The sequence below is a fragment of the Bos mutus genome, chromosome 12 (genome assembly GCF_027580195.1).
Source record: "Bos mutus isolate GX-2022 chromosome 12, NWIPB_WYAK_1.1, whole genome shotgun sequence".
In the NCBI taxonomy this organism is placed as follows: domain Eukaryota; kingdom Metazoa; phylum Chordata; class Mammalia; order Artiodactyla; family Bovidae; genus Bos; species Bos mutus.
This window is the reverse complement of record NC_091628.1, coordinates 15,245,728-15,269,447: the sequence shown is the minus strand read 5'-3', so window position 1 is coordinate 15,269,447 and position 23,720 is coordinate 15,245,728. Positions and strand designations below refer to the sequence as shown.

Here is a 23,720-nt window from a genome sequence, read left to right as displayed (position 1 = left end):
GGCCACTGTCACTCTGATGGGCATGCACACCTAGTCCCAACTCTCCTCACTCTGTGCCTCATCCTTTTACACTTGGAAATTTTCAACCCCATCTTGCTCTCAACCCTCCACACATGCTGCTTGAAGGCAACAGGCATGCTTCGCTTGCCCAAGTAGAACCCCAACTAATACTTCAGGTCTTAACTCAAGCTGGGTTCCTGGCGAAGCTTCTGTCATCCCGGGTAACTTCCTGCGTCTTCTCTTTTGTTCCCAGTGAGCCACCACCCCTGCCACCTCCTGTATAGACGCTAACTCTGTGTTAGCATCTATAAAGAACTGTGTGTCTTTTCTAAACATTTCGTTCCCAGGGCTCAGGTCTAATAATGATCTCACAGTAGGTGGTCAAATTAAATCCACTTAACCCATCTTGGGTGATTAATTTTTCCTATCAGCATTCTTGAGGATCATGTGACAGTATTGCAAAAGTATGCTGTGAAGCAGTGTACAAATGATGAGTTTTTACAGGCTATACATGGGCTTCCTGGGTGGCGCTAGTGGTAAAGCATGACCTGCCAAGGCAGGAGATGTAAGAGATGCAGGTTCAATTCCTGGACCAGGAAGATCCCCTGGAGGAGGAAATGGCAACCCCCTCCAGTATTCTTGCCTGAAAGATTCCATGAACAGAGGAGCCTGGAGGGCTGCAGTCCATGGAGCTGCAGAGTCAGACATGACTGAGCACGCGCACGCACACACCCTTATGTTTTAGACAGTGAGTCACAGTGCTTTTCACCCTAAGTCACAGTTACATTAACACCCTGTTAGTCTTCACTGTCTAATTTCTTAATTCCCTAGCCAAATAAACTATACAATTCCACCCCTAAGATGGGTCTGGTAGCTTCAGGAATATTAAGATTCCCTCTCCAGGAATTTTTTCTTTTAATCTCCCCTAACTTCAGATACAAAGGAAAATTTACAGCGTTTCTTACTCCAGAGGTGCAAAATGAATAGTCTGACAGGATCTCCCAAATTACTTAAATACGTTTCACTTTTATCCAGACTGCTAGAGCAAAAACTACAGTGCTTATTATCATTCTGTCCTATGTCCAAAGATATACAACTTGGCTTTTTACTTATCTCTTCACTTCTTTCCATGGCAGGAAGGAGATGGACACAGAATAACAAAAACTGGTCTCCAGTTCTACTGCTCAAAGGCATTCAGAACAATTTCCCTGCCTCAAAAAAAGAGACTGAACTAAAATTAGGCAGTCTCCAATCCATATGTTTTCTGAGATGGGGCAGGTAAAATAATTATGCAAAACAGCTAAGTATAATAAGGAATAATGGTTACTATCCTGGTCCTCTGAAGAAATGCCTTGTCTAAAATCTCAGTATTCATTAAAAAAACAAAAACAAAACCTAGCCAAATAAAATCAGGTGGGTTCATTGTCATACCAGCAGTGTCTCAGTAGCCGTGTGCGTGTGTTAGTCACTCAGTCGTGTCCAACTCTGGGATCATGTGGACTGCAGCCTGCCAGGCTTTTCTATCCTAGTAGCCGTAACACACAGCAATTTGTGAGTTCACTGCTGGACCTGATAATCTTTAAGCACTTCTTCTTCTACCTTTGAAATTTAACTAAAAAGCAAACAAACAAAAAAAGGGTGACAAGAGCCATGTTTTCCAAGGTAAAAGATATCACAGCTGGGAGGTAGCAGTTTCAACAGTCCAAAGCTTGCTGGTTTCTATTTTACTTTAATAATGAACCAATATATCCTTGAATATCTTGTCCTAAAACACCTTTGGCCTAGGACTATAACTCCCCTTCAGTCTATGACTTTTTATTCTATCAGTATACTCTCCTTTTAACCGTGCAGCAGAGCCACCATCTTTGAATGTCAGAATTACCTCTATTAGTGAAATAAGGTCTCTTCCAACCAATGTTCCATTACCACAACCCTGCACATGTGCGTGCGTGCACGCACACGCACGTGCACACGCATACACACATTCCCATTCAGAAATGGTCTGGGGCGACAGGCATTTCCCTCTCCACTAATACTGTGAGAAAACTGCCATTGAAATGGCACCCCTAATTCTATAAATTCAGCCAATATGATTCCACCGACTCAAGTACACATTACTTTTCAGCGACACGTGAACCACGCGGCAGACATCACCCTGCGCCGCAGGCATGCTCGGGTTCCCGACCAAGTGTCGTCCCATAACCCACAGGGTGAGCTTCTGGAGAAACCAAACCGAGACGGAGACGAAGACAGTACACTGCAGCTCCACAGTTACTGCATTCGAGAGCTAGGGTGGGCCACGTGACTGGTGTCTTTACAGCAAGAAATGGTCACAAAGAGACACACCAGGGGTGCATGTGTGCAGAGGGAAGGCCGTGTGAAGAGGCAGTAAGGGGGCAGCCGTCAGCAGGCCAAGGAGAGAGGCCTCAGAAGAAATCAAACCTGCCAGCACCTTCATCCTGGACTTCCAGCCTCCAGAACGGTGAGAAAGTAACTGTGTTTTTTAAGCTACTCAGTCTGTGGCATTTTGTTACGGCAGCCCTGGCAAACTAACGCAATGTGATTTAACACCTGTGATTTAACTTTTTTGAACCAACCAAGAGAGCTGGCTGCTGGATTTTTTTAGAAAATTGTGTTTTCTTCTTGTGCTTTCTGCCTTCTCTGGTAATAAAATTTTTAATGAAGCAAAGTACACAAATCATAAATTTCCAGCTTTGATGAGTCTTCACAAAGTGAATATATTCATGTAAACACAACTGAGATCAAAACAGAAAACACTAGTAGGTAAGCTGTTTGAATTCACAGATTCAACACTGAATTGTCTACACTAATTGCTTGCATATCTTGAGTAACTTTGTTTCCTTCCTAATACACATTTTTTTTAATCTTTCAAGCATAAGTCTTACTTGACATAACCAGTACCATTTAGAAATACTACAATATCAGAAACATTAAACTTCTAAACGACTAATAACATGTTAAGAAATCAACCAGAGTCATGGGTCATGGTTCCAGTATTTTATTTATTTATCTTTCTTTTCTTCCTTTTTTTTTTTTTTTTTTTTAAACAGAGAGACTGTGGTTATCTTTGTGAGACACATAGTCTGGTGAAGTTATCACACAGGCTCCAATTAATTTCTCTTTCTCCCACTTGACATCTTTTAATATTCTTTTCTGACAAGACTTTGAAGCAAGTACAGGCTTTGGTGGAAAGTGAATGCCAGCTGAATCAGTGATGCAGTTAATTTATTTGAATTACTTTTCATGAATTGTACAGTCTTGAAATAAAATTGTCCCCAACAAATGATAGTTTTTTTCCGATAATGAGATACTGTGTATTGTTTTTCCCTTGCAACTGTCTTCCTGAGTAAATTATATTCTAATGGGAAAGGTCTGTGGCTTTGAAGTAGTTATTTCAAAAAGCTGGAGAATACAGAGAAACTGCATAAATGAAAAACTGGGTGCTGAAATCCAAAACAGAGGCGAGGCAGCAGCACCTGAGCAAACTTTACCAGCATCACAACCACAGCTCAGAGGGGAAGTAGAAGAGTCCCGGTGAAGAGAAGGGCAGGGGTGAGCAGCACAGAATCCCCGGGGCCTGCGGGGAGATGGGGTAGAAGCCGAGTGGAGGCAACAGCAGCGTGACCGTCACCCTGGTGGAGCAGAGGCAGGCGAGGGAGATGACAGTGGCCAGACTGGCGGCCGGCACTGACGGGGACAGCAGCAGAAACAGGCGGTGATTAGAGGCAGTGACACAGCCACGGGAAAACTGATGTGGCCAGAAAGCGCACCTCGACTTCCTGGGTAAAACCTTCCTGAACCTCAGCCTTGGGACATCTGGGCCGACTGGAGTCTGCTTCATGTGTGGTGTCCCCAGGAAACACACTAGGGTCTAAAATCTCTCGGATGCACAGACCCTCCAAGAGAGAGGGCTGAGGATCAGAGAACACACCAGAACTCTCACAAAAATACTAGTGTGAGTATACATGGTCAGTTGCGAAGTATGATATTAATTTAAAAAGGATTATAATACCACATTTGGTCCATGATTTTTTAAAAAGGCATGTGCGCCAGGGAATTCCCTGGTGGTCCAGTGGTTAGGAGTCCAGGCTTTCCCTGTTGAGGGCATGGGTTCAATCCTTGATCAGAGAACTAAGATCCCATAAACCGAGCAGCACGGTCAAAGCAGGGGGGTGGTGCCAAGTAACCCCTATAAAGACATCATTTTCAGTTCTCGAATAAAGAGAGAGCTACAGTTTACTATCTCTATCTTGGTTAGTATCTTGGTTACTATTTCCTCCAGAAGCTCCAAAGGCTTCCAAGTAGTTTGCTGGTCAGGTGATCCCAGGAAACACTGGAAGAGGACTGAAGAAAAGAGACAGGAAGGGGAAAGAAGTCGTTGAAGAGGTGCATCTAGAAAACAGGTACCAGTTGCACAGCACTGAGGACGGGTGTGGCCGCCGTGCGGAAGAACTCTGTGAGACAGCGCAGGGCGCGTGCCTGGGGTTACCCTACCTGGGCACTAAGCGGGCTGGGTGTTCACTCACCCAGTCCTTTCCAATACTGGCTCCCAGAGTGCGGGTTGACACCCTGTCATTTCTGACCCACCCTCCCGGCCAGCAGAGACACAGAGAGATGCTGAGGTTTAGACACTGGCCAGTGTGCCCAGAACGGCCAGGGCTGACGGGTCGTGGGGTTGGGGGAGCACCCAGAGCATCTATGACACATATGCCACAATTCCTAAACCACAGCAATCTGTCCCTAACTTGGGAATGTAAGGAACATCACCCTTCACCTAGAAGACACAGAAAAGAGATTGAGAACCGCTCCAAATCACTGGATATTTTTCCTTTGCTGAACAATATAGGGGCTCTTCTCAAAAAACTGTTTAGCTGTGATACATAACAAGTTACAAAGTAAGAAAAAAATCTACCAAATCCTCACAGTCATGAAGTTGTGTGTAGTTACAGAAAAGAAACCAAAGCTGTAAATAACCCTGGGTGGTGTGCTTTTTTCTCTGTGAGCAGGAGAAGGCTACAACTTCCAACCATAAAATATTCTCCAGAAAAGCTCTTTTAAAGGAAAAGGAAAAAAATGTGAAAACAGTATGTGTCTGCAGGGCTCCCCAACCCTCTTCTTCTGGAACAGCTAATGACACAGTACAAGCAAGAGACTGGCGACTGACACACACACACACGGTCCTTAAAATAAATTTTTAAAGAAGGCTTCAGCTGAATTTCCTTTCAAACAGTCTTTCAAAAAGCACACTGGCTCTCTATCAGTGCTTCACCTCTGGCCAGGCCACAGCTGCCTATTTCTAACAAGTTGGTATAAACATGGAGGAATGAGGTTTTATTCCAGAATTTTAAAACGTTTACTAAGTCATTTTGCATTAAAGACAAATAAACTGACCTAACTTTCAAGAGGTTTATTTTAAACTTAAATTCGACCTAGATGAAATTGGTTTCTCTATTCTTTGTGATCAATTTCTTTAATTTTTCAAGAAATTAACATTCCAGGGCTTCCCTGGTGGCTCAGTGATAAAGAATCCACCTGCCAGTGCAGGAGACCCGGGTTCTATCCCTGATCCGGGAAGATCCCACGTGCCTCAGAGCAACTACGCAAACGCACTCCAACTAGTGAGCCTGTGCTCTAGAGCCTGGGAGCCCAGCTACTGGGGCCCGCGTGCCCTGAAGCCTGTGCCCCGCACCAAGAGAAGCCACCACAGACAGAAGCTTGCGTACCATGACTGGACAGCAGCCCCCTGCTTGCCCGCAGCTAGAGGAAAGCCCGCACAGCAACACGGACCCAGCACAGCCAGCGAGGGAATAAGTAAAATTATGCTTAAAGAAATAAACAAGAAAGTAACATTTTAAATTGAGCTTTATATACAAACTGTATGTCCCTACTGCTTTACCGAGATACACTAGTACATTCCCCACTCAAAGAAACCATATTGAATTAGTAACACTTTTAGTCTGGTCATCATATAAATTCTTATACTGCTTCTATTTTATTGTTAGCTTTTCTTTTACAAGCCCTCTATTTCTTTAGAGTTTGGTCATATTGCATTGACAAGATCTTTTTGTTTCTAAATGTATGTATTTGTTAACATTTTATGCAATCTGAGAATAATGCATAACATTCAGTAAACATCGCTTAAGTATTTTCCCCTCCAACAGTGTTACAAATTTCACATCGGTGCCTTGGTACATACAGCTCTAAAAATGATTTTCTATTCTGTCACTTCTTTGTCAGCCAAATTCCTCAAACAGTTTTGCAGAAAGATTGCTCCATGCCTTCGCAGTAATACAAATGACTTGATGAATTGTATTTTCTCCAGTGGTACCTGTTCAAGTGGATAACGTAGGCTATAAAATTGCAAACCACTGTGATTTCACATACAGCTGAACCATAAATCAGAAAACACAACATAAAGAGGGGGAAAAAAAATCAAGAAAGACGATTAATCAAGAGCATTAAACAGTCTCCACTGGTGACATCTATGATGGTATTTTGCAATTAATGCCCATTTTTTTTAGGTACCGTAACAGTACTGTGCTTATGTATCTTTAAAAAAGGAATCCTTATGGAGACTTGTACTAAGAATTTAAGGGTGGAATGATATGTTGTGTGAGGCTGTCTTTAAAATGACCCTGTGAGGTACAAAGAACAGTGGCTGGGCAAGAGCTGAAACAAGACCAACCAAATGCTGAAGTCCGAAGTTAGATGACAGGCACATGGAGTTTCACTATACTATTTCTCTACTTTCGCATATGCTTAAATTTTTTTTCCACAATGAAAAGTTAAGCTGCAGGCCAGAAGGGAGTGGCAGGATATATTTAAAGTGCTGAAAGCGAAAAACCTACAACCAAGAGCAATCAACCCACAAGGCTCTCAATTCAGATTCCATGGGGAAATCAAAAGCTTTACAGACAAGCAGAAGCTGAGAGAACACAGCACCACCAATCCAGTTTCACAACAAAGCTAAAGGAACTTCTCTAGGTGGGAAACACAAGAGATGAGAAAGAAAGAGGAAGGGGGAAAAAGACCTACAGAAACAAACCCCAAACAATTAAGAAAACGGCAATAGGAATACACACACTGACAGTTATCTTAAATGTAAACAGAATAAATGCTCCAACTAAAAGTTAAGCTAAAACCTCAAGAGCAGTCCCCTAAAAGCACAGAAATTTCTTCTGATAAGTCAAAAGGAATAAAAACAGCAGCAGGAGGAGGGGCAGGGGAAGAACAGGAGAACAAAAAAACCAGCTACTGGGGAGGTGAACAGGTTCTCATCACTCCCGTTGGCTCCGTCAAAAAAAAAAAAACATTTTTATTTTATAACTTTAATCTCACCAGTAGTTATACCAAATAGGTGGTCCACTTATAATAACACCTTCTTTTCTACAAGAGGAGGGTTTCTCATCCTTGGCACTACTGACATTTTGGGCTGGACAGTTCTGTGCTACAAGGAGCTGTTTGTGTGCACAGCAGGCTGTTTGATGACACCCCCAATTATTCCATGCCAGGAACACGCACCCAGGGTGACAGTCAAAAATGTCTCTGTGTGTGTGCTCAAGTCACTCAGTCATGTTCAACTCATTGTGACCCCATGGACTGTAGCTAGCCAGGCTCCTCTGTCCATGGGATTCTCCACAAGACTACTGAAGTGGGTTGCCAGTTCGATCGCCAGGGGGACATCCTGACCCAGGGACTGAACCCAAGTCTCCTGCAGCTCCTGTACTGGCACGTGGATTCTTTACCACTGAGCCACCAAGGAAGTAAGTCCTCAAAAATGTCTCTAGATGATGCAAAGCAGCCTCCCAGGTGGAAATCACTGCACTACATAATATATAAACACAGCTTTGTATATGGAAAGTGGCAGGTTAAAAACATACTCATAATTTGCAGACAATGATCAGACAGATTATTTTTGTTTCTGCAGGACAAACCCAATAGGCAATTTACAAAGGAACTGAGGTTTATAATAAGTGAAGCAATGTATCATTTAGATAAAATCACAGTGATTTATAGACTTTATAAAGGCTTAGAAATAAAATGCAGCAGGACAATGAGGGGTACAAACATATTTGAAAAAAGGGAACTATCTTTTTACAAAAGTAATTTGTTTTTAATCACTGCTGCTGCTGTTTAGTCCCTAAGTCGTGTCTGACTCTTTGCAACCCCAGGGACTGTAGCCTGCCAGGCTCCTCTGTCCATGGGATTTCCCAGGCAAGAATGCTGGAGTGGGTTGCCATTCCCTTCTCCAGGGGATCACCCCGACCCAGGGATTAAACCCACACCTCCTGCTTGGCAGGTGGATTCCTTACCACCGAGTCACCTGGGAAGCCCCTCTTAATCACCAACAGCACCTTAAAAAAGCTGGGTGAGTTTATATTATTCTACTTCAGCATGTGTTTGAAATGTTCCCAAATATAAAAGTTCATTTTCCTCCCAATTTCTTTCTTTTTTTCAATGCTGTCAGTTACTCACAAAATTAATTTTGCACCTACCCTCTGAAAACCACCAGTATGATGATTAAGGGCACAGGTCTACCAGCTGCATGTTGGTCAAATTATATCCTAAGTAAGCCTGTTTCTCTCATCAGTTAAATGACAGTGGTTTCCACCTCATAGGCTTGTTGTGTGAAACAGTTGCTAAGGAGTACTCAACACAGTGGACAAAATAAGTGTACAATAGGTTGTCCGTTTGTTAACTATCACTGCTTAATGACAAAAAAGATGTAAACATTAACAAAAAGTTCCTTCAATTTTCCTAAACCAAATAGTTATGAGCAGCACTACTCACAATAGCCAAGACATGGAGACAACCTGAATGTCCACCAGCGGATGGAGGAAGACGATGCAGCATTTACACATGCACAGTGGAATACCACTCAGCCCCAAAAGAATGGAATAATGCCAGTTGCAGCAACGCAGATGGACTTAAAGATTATCAGACTAAGTGAAGCAGGTCAAAGACAAATGTCACCTGGTATCATTTATACGTGAAATCTAAAAATACGGTACTTATGTACAAAACAGAGAGAGACTCACAGACACAGAAAACCATTATACATAGAAGTGATAAACAAGGTCTGACTGTACAGCACATGCAGCTATGATAAACCATAAACCAAAAGAATTTTTAAAAGAATGTATGTGTATATAACTGAATCATTTGCTGTACGGCAGAAATTAACACACAACATTGTAAATTAACACAACACTGTAAATCAACTATACTTAAAAAAAAAACCTCAGAGTTCTACTGCAATGGCAACTAGCAATATGCAGACGGTGATAATTTACACAACAGCAAAAATCATGTAAAAGCAGTGATAAGAAAAAAATTCAACAGAAGAAAACAGCTGTAGTTTGAATGCTGTAAAGCACACACAGATACACATAAAGCTTAATTCAAACCTCTGAAAATTATATAACTGATTCTCAGCACACAGGAAATGCACCAAGCACTATGATAACGTGTCTAGTGGTCAACCAAGTGTCACATCACACAGCACTGAACTAATCTGACTGGCAAAGAAAAAGTAAAAGAATCATTCGTGCCAGAATAAAAATATAATGAGCAAGAAATAACGTAGGGAACAAAGGAATTTAATATTCAATTTTGAATCTCAAGGTTCTTAAGACTTAACTTTGAAATAAGAAAATCTACCCTTTGTCACTAACAAGCCATATCAGTTAAAACCAGTCTAAGGAGTACCTTTAGAATACCAGTAATACTTAGGAGAAAATCAACTATTTCAATACGTATTTGCTTTAGCGAGCCCAAGTGCTGTGTTCAGTCCTATATGAGACATTCTGGCAATAAGCATGAGACATGGTCCCCTGCCCATAAGGTTTAATTCAGGGACAAAGTGAGTAATACAAACCTTACTGCCATAAAAGTCTAGATGAAGGAAGAATCAACAAAGACTGGAGTCATAAAGGGAAAGCTGGTTACGACTATAAAAAGCAAACAAATCCCTGGCAGAGAAAAATAAGGGAAGAAGGAGAGGCAGCAGTGTCGGGAGGCTCTGGGGAGGGAGAAGGGATTCTAGCAGCTTGGAGGGTAGAGAGGACGGCTGAAGTGTTCAGAGGACAGTCGGTTAAACGGTATCAAGAAATGTGTACGTGGTTCATGCCTGGTGATTCAGCGGCTAAGACTCCGCACTCTCAATGGAGGGGGATCAAGTTCAGTGCCTCGTCAGGGAACCAGATACCACAGGCACGAGCCGCAGTTAAGACCTGGCAGAACCAAATGAATAAAAACGAATATTAAAAAAAAAAAGAAAAACAAGAAGGAAATGTGTATTTCTACTATAGAAATAACCTAATAAGCAACTGACTGAATGTGAGAGTCAGAGGAGGCTCAGAACAGAAGAACGATGTATCACTGACAGAGATACGGACATGTGGAGAATAAAGGAATGAAGAAGTCAATCTGATTTTGTATCTTCTGCATTTCAGGTGATGAGAAATCCAAGTGGATTGTCTGTTAAGACAACGAAGGATGGGATGGGATATCAGGTGAGAGACTAGACCTTTGTCACTGTTACCACGCTGATCAAATCTCTGTCATGCCTTCCCCGGATTACTACAATAGCCTCCAGCTTCCACCCTTGTCCTCAAGGAAATTAAACCACGGAAAGATGCAAAGAGGGACTTCCCTGGTGGTCCAGTGGCTGAGACACTGTGCTCCCAATAGAGAGGGTCCAGGTTAGACTCCTGGTCAGGGAACTAGACCCCACACGCTGTAACTAAGACCCAATGCAGCCAAATAAAATAAAAAGTATACATAGAAAAAAAGAAAGGTGCAAAGAGAGTTAGGGAACAATGACATGAGACAGAACAAATGACATTAGGCACCAAAGACTTGCCTTGGAGTGTGCACCATCTAACGGCAACATAGACCTCACTTGCATTATCACAGTTCTACAAAGAACATACTGTACAAACTCCAGAAGAAGGACAATCTTGATCCTTTTCCATATTCCCGGCAAGATAATCCTCATAAAGCCATATTCACTTTGGAGTACACTGTAACCCCAAATGTGAATACAACATGTTCAGAAAGAGCACAACACTACCGAAAGGATTTACAAGATTAAATACGAAAGATTAATTTTGACGATAACAAACCTCAGCTTTCTAAATCACCGTCTTTTGTGTAAGTACCAGCGATGAGTTATACTTCAGAAAAACCACCAACCTGATAAAAGGTAAAAAATCTGAAACAGGGTGCCTTTTTCTACCAAGGAATTACAAGTTTCCCCACCTCAGGCTTTTTTTTCAGACTGCTTCCTTTTTATCATTTTGGTGCCACGCCTCTTCCACTCCAGGAACAACCATAGAGGTAGAGGAAACCTCACAGGTTCGACAGGTCTTATTAAATCCAACCAGTTGGTAGACTAATTGTGCCTATGTTGTGCCCTGCACAACGTACCACACAATAAATATTTGTTGAATGGCTGAATCTTCTCCAGGAGAAAATGCATATGTTTAACGTTCTCTACTTCCAGCAATATTACACTGAAAATTATGGCAACAGAATAATGAAATAAAACAAACCCTGGTGGCTGATGGTACAGAATCTGCCTGCAGCGCAGGAGACCAAGGTTTGATCCCTGGGAGAAAGGAATGCCAACCCACTCCAGTATTCTTGCCTGGAGAATTCCATGGACAGAGGAGCCTGGTGGGCTACAGTCCATGAGCTCCCAAAGATCTGGACACAATTGAGTAAATAACAATTCCACCTTCCTTAACTTTAAACCACATGACAGAAAATTTACAATTTACCACTTTTTAAATTCTACATCCAAGGGGAAAAAAAACCCCAATGATTTTCTGACATCAGTTTATGCAGATATTGGCAATCTACGACACCACGAAACTTTGCTGGAGTACAGCTGACCCTTGAAGAACATGGGTTTGAACTTCAAGGGTCTACTTAAATGCGGATTTTTCTCAATGGTAAAAACCACAGTACTATTCAATCTATACTTGCTGACTTCGAGCACACACAATTACAAACATGGAGGAACCCTGGACACGAAGAGCCCACTGTAAACTATACCTGTGTTTTCAACTGTGAGTGTTTGTGTCCTTAACCTTCCCATTTTTCAAGGATCAACTGTATATTCTGTTAAAACAATAATGTTCTTAACATATAATTTCTTATACCTTTCTTTGTAATGTTTAATGAAAATACAACAAACCATGCATGTTTTTCTTTTATACAACCAAATAAACTTTCTGAATTAGGTATGAGAAATTAGTTCTGTTAAAATGAGGTAGCCTGTTGCTTTACTAGTAGTATTGCAAATTCAGTGAAGCTTAAAAACCAAGAAACAATGAAAATGAACATATACTCTTACATACGCCACCAAAAAAGTCCCCTCTATATTTAATTCACAAACTGAAACACCTGCTCCCCTTTTACTGAGCTATTAAAACATTTAAGAGCAAACAAACAAAATTTAAAACCATGCAAAGCTTCTTAGAAGTCGATACCAATTAAAAGAAGTCAATCCCTATGCATTAAGAAATACAGAAAGCGCACAAGAGCCAAAGTATTTCCTATATTTTGACTAAATACTCCCTAGAGTTAAGCAGTATATTTTAAAACACAATTTACAGTTGCTGAATATCAATTTACCAAAACAGGCAAGGATGACCTTATCTTGGCAAAACTCATAATACTGTTTCCTCAACATCCTAGAAGACAGCTTGATGCACCACACTCTTCCATCTGCTTTGTTCTATTTCTTCATGCCCCAAATGGAAATTAAACCCTTCCAGTAACAGTCAAAAATTCATCAATCACAGGAAAGGACTTCGAGCACCGAGCAGAGAAGTACCATGATGTGAATTAGAGGTAGACAGAACCATAGGTGGAACAGCCCTGGTAATGACCTTCGAGAGTGTGTGGAGAGAGATAATCTACACAACAAGTCCAGGAATTGCATTTAAATGATTCTACGCCCACTCACCTGAGGAGCTCTCAGTGAACACGGTTAATGTCTGTCCTCCGACACTTTGTAAGACAAATGGATGTTCTCTAGGAGCACTGACTGAAGCCGGTTTTCCACCAATATCATGAATATTTGCAAGATCCTCATTCAAAGTAAATGAAACCTAGTAGACACATTAACGAAAGCTTATTACAATATACTTTTGTATTCAAAGTATCTGTACAGAAACTGTGACTATAAATCAAATATTTTAATGTGAATCTTTTCCAATCATTTTATGAAGCACTTTTAAAAAATTTTATCAAATAAGCTTTAATAATTAGTCATAAATCTATTCCTATTTGTCTGAACAATGGGGTTAATATACCATTATAAAGATAGCTTTCAAATGTTTCCTCTAGTCTACGGCTGAAAAAATTCTATTTGTAAAACAGAAGTAACTTGTTTCCCTAAGGTATCTGCGGTCAAGGAACCATGTCTTGTTATATTTATACCCGTAAATACATTAAATAAATATTAGGTGGATGGATGGATATACAAACAGAACTATCCATCCATCCATTTGTTCATCTACCCATGTCCGAGCAAAATGCCCGGCACACAGAAGAAAACCAATATTTGCTGAATGAGTGAACAGTAAGTATTAAGAAAGCAACTGCTTGAAGCAGGGGGAAGAGATCTATTTACTCAGAAAGCTTAAACACTCCCATAAGCAGAGGATGGCTTTCTTTTTTAGATCCAATGACTACCATATGAGTACATGGTGCTGTTTTACTTTCAAATATTTCAACAAATACAACTAAATATGTATAAGGATAACTCAATATTGAGGTTTAGAATGAAAAGACCCAGTAGGTCTTTTTTGAAAGACCCAATCTTTCAAAATGCTTTTTACCATATCTCCCCACATTTTTCATCAAAGGGATTTATAAAGTGCTGATCTCTCAATCACACAGAAAGATTAGGAAGTATTATTTAAGTATCTCTCTAGTATGTGACAGGTACCACAAATTATGTCCTAGACTCAATGGGTCAAAATCTAAGGCCTTCAAAAATCTGTGTCAAATACATTTGCCACTCTGAAATAATGTTAAAGTATTACTGAAGCAATACTAGTTTTCATAGTACTAAGAGAGGGGATATTTAAGTCAAAGTAGAAAAATGCTAAGTATGAGCAACTAGAAAGGAGCCTATTCACCCACACAAGAGCGGCATTTACACTCTACTATGTTTTCCTGACCAGCCACCAGTTTCATGTGGAGTTTTCCAGAGCAAACACTACCCTCTTTTTACTAACCCTAATGCATAGTAAAATAATCTCATGTTTTAAATAAAATTTCCATAGAAATAATCTTACCTCGGTCCTTCCTTGATTTCTGAAAGAGAGAAAAGAAAACATTTCAATTATTTAATTTCATGTTTTTTCCAAATGTAAGCTAAGAACTATTAATAAAGGAAACACAACTTCATATGTACATTAAAATATTACATTTACAGAGATTAATATTAGGACTTCCCTGGTGGCTCAGACGGTAAAGCGTCTGTCTACAATGCGGGAGACCTGGCTTCGATCCCTGGGTCGGGAAGATCCCCTGGAGAAGGAAATGGCAATCCACTCCAGTACTATTGCCTGGAAAATCCCATGGACAGAGGAGCCTGGTAGGCTACAGTCCATGGGGTCACAAAGAGTCGGACATGATTGAGCAACTTCACTTTCTCTTAGTTCTCCTAACTATTCTATTTATAATCCTATAGGAGAAAAAAATTCACATTAATCCCACGCGAATATTTCATTTTGTTTTTTGACCGCACTGCACTGCAAGCAGGTTCTTAGTTCCCTGACCAGGGATCAGACCTGAGTCCCCTGCAGTGGAAGCATGGAGGCTTAACCACTGAACTGCCAGGGAAGTCCCACCAATGAATATTTTAGATGTTATAAGTTCGTGTCTCTTAACACTATAACAACCTGCCCTAATAATATTTTAGCCAAATAACGATCTTATTACAATTCTTATTTTAACTTTTGAGTATTTTTAGCATTCAGCAGCATGTGAATGGCATGTTTAATACCAGATAGAGAACTTCAACAAATTTTACTATTTATTTTGTCCAGCTAAAGAAGTTTCATTTACTTAACAAAATTTTAAAGATCAAAAATTATTATTTTAAAATTATAAGCAATCTTCTCTGCTATTAAATAATATGCTCATACAGAAATAATTTTATTACAGACAAGCCAAAAAAAATTTTAAATTAGCCAAGATTCTACTGCTAACATCTTCTACTATTAGCTACAGTAAATATCCTTCTCTACTATCTTTTTTCATAATTTGCTTTTAATTTTTGGGTGCACTGAGTCTTCCTTGCTGTGTACAGGCCTTCTCTGGTTGCAGACAGCAGGGGCTACTCTAGCTGTGGTGTGCGGAGCCCCTCAGCACAGTGGCTTCTCGTTGCAGAGCACAGGCTCGAGGTATACGGGCTTCCGTAGTTGCAGCATGTGGCCTCAGTAGGGGCGGCTCACAGGCTCAGCTGCTCCTCAGCATGTGGATTCTGCCTGGCCCAGGGATTGAACCTGTGTCCCCTGCATTGGCAGGCAGACTCCTATCCACTATATCACCAGAGAAGTCCCATACTATTTTTTATTTACTTGAATTACATGTTTTTAAATTGTTTTTTTACCAATATGGGATCAATGTACTCCCTAATAATAGCCTAATTAAAAAAAAACAAATATGTATTAAATACCTGTCATATGCAAAGTACTGAGTGCAGGGCCCCTTTGCTAGCCAGCAGAAGATACAAAAGCTAAATCCATAACCATAAAATGAAATAAACTTTAATTAAGAGAGCCACAATATGCCAGGATCAGACAGGAGAACACCATCTCTTCTATTTTAAGAGGTAAGTATTGGCTCAGCAAGAGGCAACTTTTGAACTAGTATCAAAAGTAAAGAGCTATGCAAAGTCATGGAAGAGTCTGATCAGAAAAATGTGATCAGATTTGGCTGTGAGGGAAAGTACAAAATAAGGAATAGTAGGAGATGAACTACAAAGGAAAAATGGAACCAGACCATAAATGATCTCTAATATCACAGCACAGACTTTATTCTTTGTGCAATGGAATGCTACAAAAGAATAACAAGTACAAAGTTCATAACAAGTACCATATTCAAAGTTCCTCCAAATCTAACATTTATATTCAAACTTAAAGTGTTAAACTCCCTAAGCTCATATGAGGTATTTATTAGCTGATGATCAATCACTGAGTTTGCTGAGTGATTAAGAACAAAAATATAACAAGTAGAAAGACATGATCCAAGAAACTTATTCCAAAAAATACAAACAGAATAGACATGAAGACCAGTTGGGAAAGTACTATTTCTCTGTAACACTAGGTTGAGTTCCAACCTGTGCCTTCTTTCAGTGGTTCATTCATTCACCGCCACTCAGCGTTTGCTGCACATCCAGGGCCTTGTGACAAACGCACGGCATGAGTGTAGGTCTTTATCCTCAAGGTCTCAGTTTAATGGGGAAACAAAACCAGTTCCAATCCATGAGCAATTACAACAGGATTTCATAACTGTAACGGGATTCCTAGATTAAGGAAAACTAGAGAGACCTGACAACAGAAGGTAATGCAAGACTGCGGACTGGATCCTTTTGCTGTAAAACATCATTGAGACAACTGGCAACTCTTAAGTGAAGTCTGATGATTAGGCAGTAGTACTATTCGGTGGTTAATTCATAGATTTGAAAGGGTGAACTGTGACTGCCAAAGAGAATGCCCCTGTCAGAAAGTAGCTCTTTATTTTCCCCAGTGAGGTACATACTTTAACACATTCTGAATTTAGGAGATATATCCCTAAGGGAAACCTTACTGCTTTCTTTTAGATTTAAATATTTATTAAAATCATAGCAAAAATGAAACAGTTAATGTGGCTTTGGATATTTCTAACTTTATAAAGATCTCTTGTTAATATCAATGCATGCAACATTAGAAGACAGGAACGTATTCAAATTATATTCCTGAAAAGTCACAGAAGAATGCTGTATTACATGGACCTATCTGGTGGAAAAGTTCTTTATATTGTTCTTCCAACTTTTCTGCTGCTTGAGACTGTTTCAAATTAAAAATATTAAGCAATTTTAAAATGTCCCCAGTTTACTTAATTAATCCCTTACTAAGAAATTTGAGAATGCTACTCATTTTTCTCCATAACAAACCATGCTGAAACAATTATCTTTGTGTATCAATCTTTGCATCACTAACGAGTATAACAAGCACACTTGTTATTTCCACAGGATAGGTTTTAGAAATTGATGGAATTGCTGGGTCAAAGGCATGAGGATTTTATTATTAACATCCTAGCTTTCTCACTGTCTGAGTCCCCCTCTGCGAGATGAGTCTCTCAACGTCTTTCTGTAAGGGCAGCACCAAGAACTGAACATAATGCTTGCGCGGTGAGCTGACTGGCAGAGAAAACAGTGGACTGTTATTCTGCTTTGTTTTGAGTAGCAGTGCATATCTGCGCTTGTGTGTATGAGACATGTATATATACGTACATGTGTGTGTACATATATATATGTGCATTAATATACATGTGTGTTGCCAGACTGCCCTTCAGAAGGTTTGTACCGATTTAAACTCCTATCCACAGTGTAACTCTGTTCTAAACATAGTCAATTTTTATAACAGAAAATTATCTCACTGATTTTTATTTGCATATTTTCCATTATTAGTGGGCCCCCACAACCTTGAATGTTAAATGTGTTTAGAAATAAATCTCTGAGAGAAGCTGTATTAGCACAGACTGTATGACTGTCAGTAAAACATGACATTTATCAAAGATTTTAAAAACTGAAGTTTTCTGAGGCAGGATGGTTATGTAGAAAGGCTGGTTGTAAAATTAAAGCAAAACTGTAAACAAATTAAAATGCAGTACCCATCAGATGTTCAAAGGTATTAAAAAAAATGCAAGTACAGTGATTTAGGGACGTGGTGGGGAATGCTTGATGAAAATGGCCCAAATGTTAGCAACTGTTAGAGTAGGCTGTTATTCTCAGCTTATTCATAACTAGACTCTCCTTTTTCTCAGGTGTTAACAGACCACATTGAGGAAGAGCTGCATTCGTAGCTGTGCGTCTCCCCCTCCCCTCTCTGCCACTCTCGATTCCTCTATTCCATAAGCCCTCTTTCAGCTCTTGGCCAATCGCACAGGAAGCTGCTGCTGCTGTTTAACTCTGGGAGATCGGAGCGGGAGAGAAGACATCAGACATGATGCAGTCTATGCCTGTACTGGGTAGTTATGACAGTACGTGAACACTTACTAAGTATTTTACACACACTGAATCCATGAGGTATTAATACCATCTCCTTTTAACAGATGAGGAAACAAGAAAGGGTAATAAGCAACTTCCCCAGAGTCAAATGGCTGGTAAATGACAAGGTCTGGATAAAGCCCAGAGCTGACGGACTCCTGAGTCCATACTCTCCTTATCAGTATGGCACATTGCTTTTTTAAAACCTTAGCTGTTTTTTATTTTTTTCCCCAAATATATGTTTTTTGAACCACACAGATAACCCATAAAGGGTTACTCTGCCTCTAAACATCAATACTTAATTATACATCTTCTAGTTTTAAACGGAGAAGGCAATGGCACCCCACTCCAGTACTCTTGCCTGGAAAATTCCATGGATGGAGGAGCCTGGTAGGCTGCAGTCCATGGGGTCACTAAGAGTCGGACACGACTGATCGACTTCCTTTTCACTTTTCACCTTCATGCATTGGAGAAGGAAATGGCAACCCACTCCAGTGTTCTTGCTTGGAGAATCCCAGGGACAGGGGAGCCTGGTGGGCTGCTGTCCATGGGGTCGCACAGAGTCAGACACAACTGAAGTGACTTAGCAGCAGCAGCAGCAGTTTTTAAAAACAAGAGAGTTTCACCTGGTTTGCCCTAGATCTTCTCTTGAACGGCCACAGTCCCTTCAAATGCTCCTCACAGGAAACTGATTTTCGTTTTCTCACTGTCCTAGTCTTACTCCACTGAATGAACTTATTTGTCCATGTCTCTAAGCATAGCACTGAAAATGGGACACAATGTCTGCCCTGTAAGCTAACTGACAGAGAAAAGTGGGTTATCAGCCCACTTCACTCGAAACAATCGTCCAATAAATGAAGCCTTTTGTTTACAGCCACAAAACTTTGATGACTCCTATTTAGCTGAAATTAAGTCTTGATAACCTAGTCACATGCACTGCTAAACCATTCCTCGCTTATCCTACACTTATTTAATAGTGACTCTAGTAATCAGTAAGAAGAATGAAAAATAAGTAAATTAGAAACATAAATGAGATAGTCAGGAGACATACTCCAGAACAAGCTCTTTTCAAGCATTTCTATAGAAATCTTGGGGAACCAATCACTATGTATCTGTTCTCATCATTAACAGCATCTAGCTCTTCTACCGGAGAAGGCAATGGCACCCCACTCCAGTACTCTTGCCTGGAAAATCCCATGGATGGAGGAGCCTGGTGGGCTGCAGTCCATGGGATCACTAAGAGTCGGACACGACTGAGTGACTTCCCTTTCACTTTTCACTCTCATGCATTGGAGAAGGAAATGGCAACCCACTCCAGTGTTCTTGCCTAGAGAATCCCAGGGACGGGGGAGCCTGGTGGGCTTCCATCTATGGGGTTGCACAGAGTCGGACACGACTGAGGCAACTTAGAAGCAGCAGCAAAAAATCTGCTAGGCTTTTAATCTACATATAAAATACACATCCTAAAGGAGATCAGTCCTGGGTGTTCATTGGAAGGACTGATGCTGAAGCTGAAACTCCAATACTTTGGCCACCTCATGTGAAGAGTTGACTCATTGGAAAAGACCCTGATGCTGGGAGGGATTGGGGGCAAGAGGAGAAGGGGACGACAGAAGATGAGATGGCTGGATGGCATCACCGATTCAATGGACATGAGTTTGAGTAAACTCCGGGAGTTGATGATGGACAGGGAGGCCTGGCATGCTGTGATTCATGGGGTTGCAAAGAGTCGGACAAAACCGAGAGACTGAACTGAACTGAAAATACACATACATCTGTTATTATTAAGGCAAGTGTGTATTAATTGCTCAGTTGTGTCCAACTCTTTGTGACTCCATGGACTATAGCCTGCCAGGCTCCTCTGTCCATGGGATTTTCCAGGCAAGAATACCGGAGTGGGTTGCCATTTCTTTTGCAGGAGATCTTCCCAATCCAGGGATCTAACTCGGGTCTCCAGCATTGTAGGCAGACGCCTTACCATATGAGCCACCAGGGCAGTCAAGAATACTGGAGTAGGTTGCTATTTTTTCCTCCAGGGGATCTTCCCAACCCAGGGATCAAACCCAGGTCTCACTGCATTACAGGCAGATTCTCTACCACCTGAGCCAGCAGGGAAGTTACATACAGTTTATTGCCAAGACCAGGATACTCTGGGAGTAAAAGAAGGGATACTATTAATAACTGCACAGAAAACTTCGTAAACTGTAAAACATGTAAACCGGCCACAACATGGGGACACGGCTACCCTAGGCATACTGGATGTGACATATAAAACACCTGCTTTAAACTAAGGACACGTTTGAAATTTTCTTCCAAACAAAGAGTGATCAAGAAAAATCGCAGCACACCCATACTGACTAGTTAGCGTGCTATCTTTAATAGATGCTTTAGGCGTCAAAGCAGTACTTAGGGCTTGCACAGGCTTCCCATGTGGCTCAGCTGGTAAAGAAACCACTTGCAATGCGAGAGACCTGGGTTCGATTCCTGGGCTGGGAAGATCCCCTGGAGAAGGGAAAGGCTACCCATTCCAGTATTCTGGCCTGGACAAGTACATGGGGTCACAAAGAGTCGGACACGACTGAGTGACTTACACTTTCACCTTCAGGGCTTGCATAGGTCTCCCTACACCTCAGCTCCTTTGACTCTATTTCCCATACTAACTCCCTCTTCCTCACACCAAGAGAAAGATTGTACATTCCTAAACTAGGTATTTTCTGTACACAGAGATTTTCAGGAATGCAATATTCATGGTAGGGAAAGGAAGGGAATCTAAGCTCAGAAGATTAAGTGTCTGTCCACAGTCTCACGGACAGTAAGTGACAGGGCCAGAACTGGAAGCTGCTTGAGTTTTCTTACCACTCAAAGGACTGAATTCACGCTGGTTCTGCTATTAAATGTTAGTAGCTTCTTAAGATTCTACCGTTCTCTACCTAATTTCAGAACTCTGGATATAAAAGCAGGCCTGCTTCCAATATGGCTTGTGAAAACAAAAGGAAGAACTAAAAGATCTGTCTGAAACAAAAGTAAGTAAGATAAAGGACAAAAAGTACTTAGGGGCAAACACAACAAAGTGTCAAAGTTTCTTACTTTAAAGACACGACGTCATCCAAGAACATAGCGTTGCTCCTCCAAAGAACACCTCCAGGGGGGGTTCAAATAACATTCAGAGACTGAGAAGATGAGAAGGAGCCACCAACAGAGCGATGTCTCAGAAGTGAGATGAAAACAGCACGGTGTGAGGGTAGAAGTGATCAACTCTGTCAAGTTATGCTGAAGGTCCACCGAGAAGGGCTGCTAGTTGACCCTTGCATCTTAGAATACGGATGCGGTGCTTGTGCTCAGTCGTGTCCAACTCTGGCACCCCATGGACTGTAGCCTGCCAGGCTCCTCTGTCCATGGGATTCTCTAGGCACGAATACTGGAGTGCGTGGCCATTTCCTCCTCCAGGGGATCTTCCCAACCCAGGGATTAAACTCTTGTCTCTTACATCTCCTCCACTGCAGGCAGATTCTTTACCACTGAGCCACCAGGGAAGCCCATGAATATGGTAGACTGTTTTTGTATTTTTTTTAAAAAAGGCAACAAATTCTTTCCCGCAAATCCCACCTGGAGGCGGAGTCTACTGCAAGTTCCATTTGGCAAACATGATGCAAGCACAGGTTTGCAAAGTGTTTGTGCCGTGGGGCTTCCCTCTCTTTCGCTATAGGAACTCTTTCACCATCATGGGAATGAACACAATGGAGATGAAACACAGGTGGACCCGGCCCCGGCTGACAGTAAACCAACCCCAGACACACAGGCGAGATCATTCTAGCCAGGAAGACCAGCCAGGTCAGCCACAACAAGAACTGTCTAGAACTGCCCCCATAGAATTAAAAACAAATAAAATGGTTTTGTTCTAAGCCACTAAACTTTGGGGTAGTCTGTTAACAAGCAAAAACTCAGTGATAAAGAGGAGGATACTGGTGGCAGAAAAGAGCTGTTTCAGTGGAGGAGTGGGCGTGGATATCGGATTAGAGCTGGACTATGAATGAATGGACAGAAAGAAGGGAACACAAGGCCTGTGGCTGACACCAGCTGAGCTACAGGGGCTTCCCTTTCAAACAAGGCCAGTTCCTCAACCAGGAAACACCAAACACTCTTGTGCTGTTTGCGAGGTATTCCCTACCCTCTTCCAAAGCCTCTATAAATAGGTATGGTGGCACAATGGCAAAATCCTTCTATGGCCAACTCAAGCATACCTCCTCAAAGATGCAGAGGACGGATGAGGGAACTACATACTCTGCTACTTTACTGCCAATAGATTTTAGCAGCAAATTGTACTTGATATTTATACTTGTCATTAGAGGAGTATATGTGTGTGCGCGCATGTGCACACACAAATCCTTACAGGGCACCTAACCAGCTCTTAACAAGCCTTGGTAAGCTCATCATTTCTTATTTTCCAGATAAATTCTCTGTTTGAAAAAGAACTCTAATTACATTTAAAAGTACTTGTAAAATAAATTCAAACAAGTTTCATAAAATGTCAAAAATTCATAAATAACTTACTTGGCAATCCTCAGCTTCCCAACTTCACCTCTTCCAGGGGCTTTAGCCCATTGCTGCGACAAATATTTAGGAACCTAAAACAAAATATAACACTATTAAACTAGGTTTTGGATGCAACAAGCTAACAAATCCTTTTAAGCATAAAGTGATATACTGCTTCGAACAGGACATGGAACAACAGACTGGTTCCAAATAGGAAAAGGAGTACGTCAAGGCTGTATATTGTCACCCTGCTTATTTAACTTATATGCAGAGTACATCATGAGAAACACTGGACTGGAAGAAACATAAGCTGGAATCAAGATTGCCGGGAGAAATATCAATAACCTCAGATATGCAGATGACACCACCCTTATGGCAGAAAGTGAAGAGGAACTAAAAAGCCTCTTGATTAAGGTGAAAGTGGAGAGTGAAAAAGTTGGCTTAAAGCTCAACATTCAGAAAATGAAGATCATGGCATCTGGTCCCATCATTTCATGGGAAATAGATGGGAAAACAGTGGAAACAGTGTCAGACTTTATTTTTCTGGGCTCCAAAATCACTATAGATGGTGACTGCAGCCATGAAATTAAAAGACACTTACTCCTTGGAAGGAAAGTTATGACCAACCTAGATAACATATTCAAAAGCAGAGACATTACTCTGCCAACAAAGGTTCGTCTAGTCAAGGCCATGTATGGTTTTTCCTGTGGTCATGTATGGATGTGAGAGTTGGACTGTGAAGAAGGCTGAGTGCCGAAGAATTGATGCTTTTGAACTGTGGTGTTGGAGAAGACTCTTGAGAGTCCGTTGGACTGCAAGGAGATCCAACCAGTCCATTCTGAAGGAGATCAGCCCTGGGGTTTCTTTGGAAGGAATGATGCTAAAGCTG

General features: G+C 41.2%; 1 protein-coding gene across 1 annotated transcript in view; it reads right to left on the bottom strand.

Moving 5' to 3' along the window:
- Positions 1-23,720, bottom strand: part of GTF2F2 (general transcription factor IIF subunit 2) — a 138,269-nt gene that overhangs the window by 100,884 nt on the left and 13,665 nt on the right. The window contains exons 2-4 of the mRNA XM_070380272.1: positions 22,850-22,923; positions 14,337-14,355; positions 12,998-13,142 (exon numbers count right to left, since the gene is read on the bottom strand). Coding sequence (XP_070236373.1) covers positions 12,998-13,142; positions 14,337-14,355; positions 22,850-22,923 — 238 coding nt within the window. The remainder of the gene's footprint in view (positions 1-12,997; positions 13,143-14,336; positions 14,356-22,849; positions 22,924-23,720) is intronic.